The following is a 2,862-nucleotide window of genomic DNA, read 5'->3' as shown; positions in this document are numbered from 1 at the left end:
GCTGTAAGAGTTAATAAGTAAACTCCTTTCCTTGATCATGTAAATCATTATCATGAGGACTTCTGGTACTCCTCTTTGACCTAATGTACCATAATGTGCCTCGGACAGTATTTTGAGTGTAGTTTCTGTATTGGTATCTGTTTATAAGTTATATTGGCCTATATATCCTCCTGCTGTATGTTATGACCACAATATTCTAACAACTAGGCTAATATAAATGATGCAGAGGACATGTGTGTTACATCCTACAAAAAAAAAAGTATGAATGGGCTGATTCCAATATATAATTTAAATTTTACTGGTTATAGGCTTAACAAATAAAATAAATCTGTCCATCTGTGGGCTACTTTGTCTTTAGTATTTCTAAAAATCCTGGCTACTGTTCTTGGCTTTTGTTCAATTCTGTACTGTTTTTTTAAAATAAAAAGTATTTCTTTTACTAAGCATACATGTGTGTGAATTGCTTATGTTTATATATGTATTTAACAGTTTGTAATTGACTTGTCTGCCTTTTATAAGGTGTTAAAAGTCTCCAGAAACAGTGGTCATGTTCCCCTCACTGCTGTCCGGGCGTTTAAAGCGACGTTTCCCCTTTAAATCCGTCCGGCTGCGCGCAGTCAGGAAGCTGCGCAGTGAGCTGAACAGACAGCGTCATCAGCACGGTCACGTTTGTTTATTTTGATGTGTCTTGTCTGATTTCGGTCGTTGGGTTTCGTGTATTTTTTTTGTGTGTGGGGGGGGGAACCGCTGTCGATCCACCGCCGAAGTACTATAGTTTCAGGTTGACGGCGTGACATCTCAGGAGCATGGCCGACGGTCCGGAGGGTGATGCAGACGAGCCGCCCAGTATCAACTTCCCACCGCTCATTACCATCTCTGATCTGCCCAGTGCCACTGCTGCAGGTAACCACGGCTGAATCAACTGTGCACGATGAGTCATCGCTCCTGCCAGGGGCGCGTGTGTGCTCCACGTGCAGTGTGCGTGCAATAACTTCAGTGAGCATGACAACAATAATACAGATGTGTGGCGTTGTTAAAGGTTTCTCCTGTGTAATAAGGTGTGGTCCACGACAGTCTGTCTGGAGGGAGAGATCGGTTGCAGCCAATTGCCAATCTGCATTTTTGTTATCATAGCCGACAGATGATGTTGTTATATGGATGTATTTGGATAAGAGAGCTCATATGCAGTATTTACTACAAGCGGTGGACACAATACTCCTGTACAATGAAATGCAATTCCACACCGTAGCCCTGCAATAATTACATCTAGGGAGCTTGTGTTCAATTTCTCATTAGACTGTGTCAGAGAGGTCTTGATTTATGGTGCTCTTGTTACAACTGCTGTGTGTGGGTCCCATTAGGAGCCCAAGGAGGTGCCAGCTGTCCACCAGAGGTTTCAGGAGCTCCCCAGAAACATGAGGAGTACTTTTAAGGCACAACTGGGCAATCTTCCCACATTCAGCAAGGACGTTTGTGCAGTCATGTAACAAAATAATATGCAGTGATAGAAGCTCTCAGTGCATGGTCCTCAACAAATGCTGGGTGTATTTTCACTAAACATGAAGATCTGTGCTGTGGGAGCCGAAAAATCATTTAAGGAGTATATACCATACGTTAGCTCAAAAAAAAAAGAAAGATCTGATGTACTATCTATTGTAAGTGTGCAAGCAATTCAGTATTTTTACGTAGGTGACAAATGATGATTTATGGCAAGTGCACAACAAGCCATAGTTGGACAGTTTTTCTGTGTGTCCTCCTCACCAGGCCGTAACCTAAAGGAATGGCTCCAGGAGCAGTTTTGCGACAAACCACTGGAGCAGGACGACATGCGGCTACACAATACAGCCTACGTCGGCGATCTGGACACCCTGAGGAACCTGCTGCAGGAAGACAGCTTCAAACGGTGGGAGGGAGTGATGATAATAGTAAAATTGAATTTGCGTAGCAAACAGCTTTTGTTAGTGCTTTACCAGGATAAGTGTAAAGCAAATGATAAAAGCCAAGCTAAATGCAGAATGCTGGGGACCCCCTCAAGGGCCCCTTTGAGAACCACTGCTGTACAGAATATGTCCATACACATCTCTACCATAAAACAGTCTTGCACTACCAAACATGTCCTTTTATCAATGCGTGCTTCATGGTTTATCGTTGATGGCCAGAGGGGTATTGGCTTACTATCCCTACAGGTAATGAAACTTTTAATGCTCACAGTTTCAGGGCCAGGCAGGACCATTGTAGAATGGTCAGCACTCACTTAACCCCAATCCCACAGTGGTTGCACGCCACACTCATACTTGCTCCCAATCTCCACACCCAGCCAACCCATTATTACTCACTTACGCCAGTTCATCTCCGTCCCACATGGTTTGCAACATGCTGCTATTTCAATAAAATTTATTGGGTTCGCCCTGCCCTGCCTAACCCAACTTGGCTGAGGCAGAAGTGTTGAAGGCAGTATATTTTAGCAGGTAGTTGCTGTAAATATTTAAATTGTGATAACCGCACAGCAATGATATTTTAAGACTGTGCTAAGTTTCTTTTTTTTTATGTGTTTTTGTGGTCATTGGCCTGCTTTTATTCTACAAAAATTCATAGAGAAAGTCAAAAGCTCAAGCACGACAGATCCAGTATGTTTGATCTAGGGATCCAACTAATAACCCCTCCCCTCTCTCCCTTGGTGCCAGGCGTATCAATGAGAAGTCCGTGTGGTGCTGTGGCTGTCTGCCCTGTACCCCTCTGCGGATCGCAGCCACAGCGGGGCACGCTGCCTGCGTGGCCTACCTGATCGCCCAGGGAGCCGAGGTAGACCTAGTTGATGTAAAGGGTCAAACAGCTCTCTATGTGGCTGTGGTTAACGGTCAC

General features: G+C 44.3%; 1 protein-coding gene across 1 annotated transcript in view; it reads left to right on the top strand.

The window, feature by feature from the left end:
* Nucleotides 1-632: 632 nt before the first annotated feature.
* Nucleotides 633-2,862, top strand: part of LOC119903654 (ankyrin repeat and SOCS box protein 1-like) — a 2,944-nt gene continuing 714 nt past the window's right edge. Inside the window, exons 1-3 of the mRNA XM_038719887.1 lie at nucleotides 633-903; nucleotides 1,765-1,903; nucleotides 2,685-2,857. Coding sequence (XP_038575815.1) covers nucleotides 807-903; nucleotides 1,765-1,903; nucleotides 2,685-2,857 — 409 coding nt within the window. The 5' untranslated portion in view covers nucleotides 633-806. The remainder of the gene's footprint in view (nucleotides 904-1,764; nucleotides 1,904-2,684; nucleotides 2,858-2,862) is intronic.

The sequence above is a fragment of the Micropterus salmoides genome, unplaced genomic scaffold (genome assembly GCF_014851395.1).
Source record: "Micropterus salmoides isolate LMB-PRFRI ecotype aquatic unplaced genomic scaffold, ASM1485139v1 Ms_hic_scaffold_15, whole genome shotgun sequence".
Lineage (NCBI taxonomy): Eukaryota > Metazoa > Chordata > Actinopteri > Centrarchiformes > Centrarchidae > Micropterus > Micropterus salmoides.
This window is presented reverse-complemented; position numbering and strand designations above follow the sequence as displayed.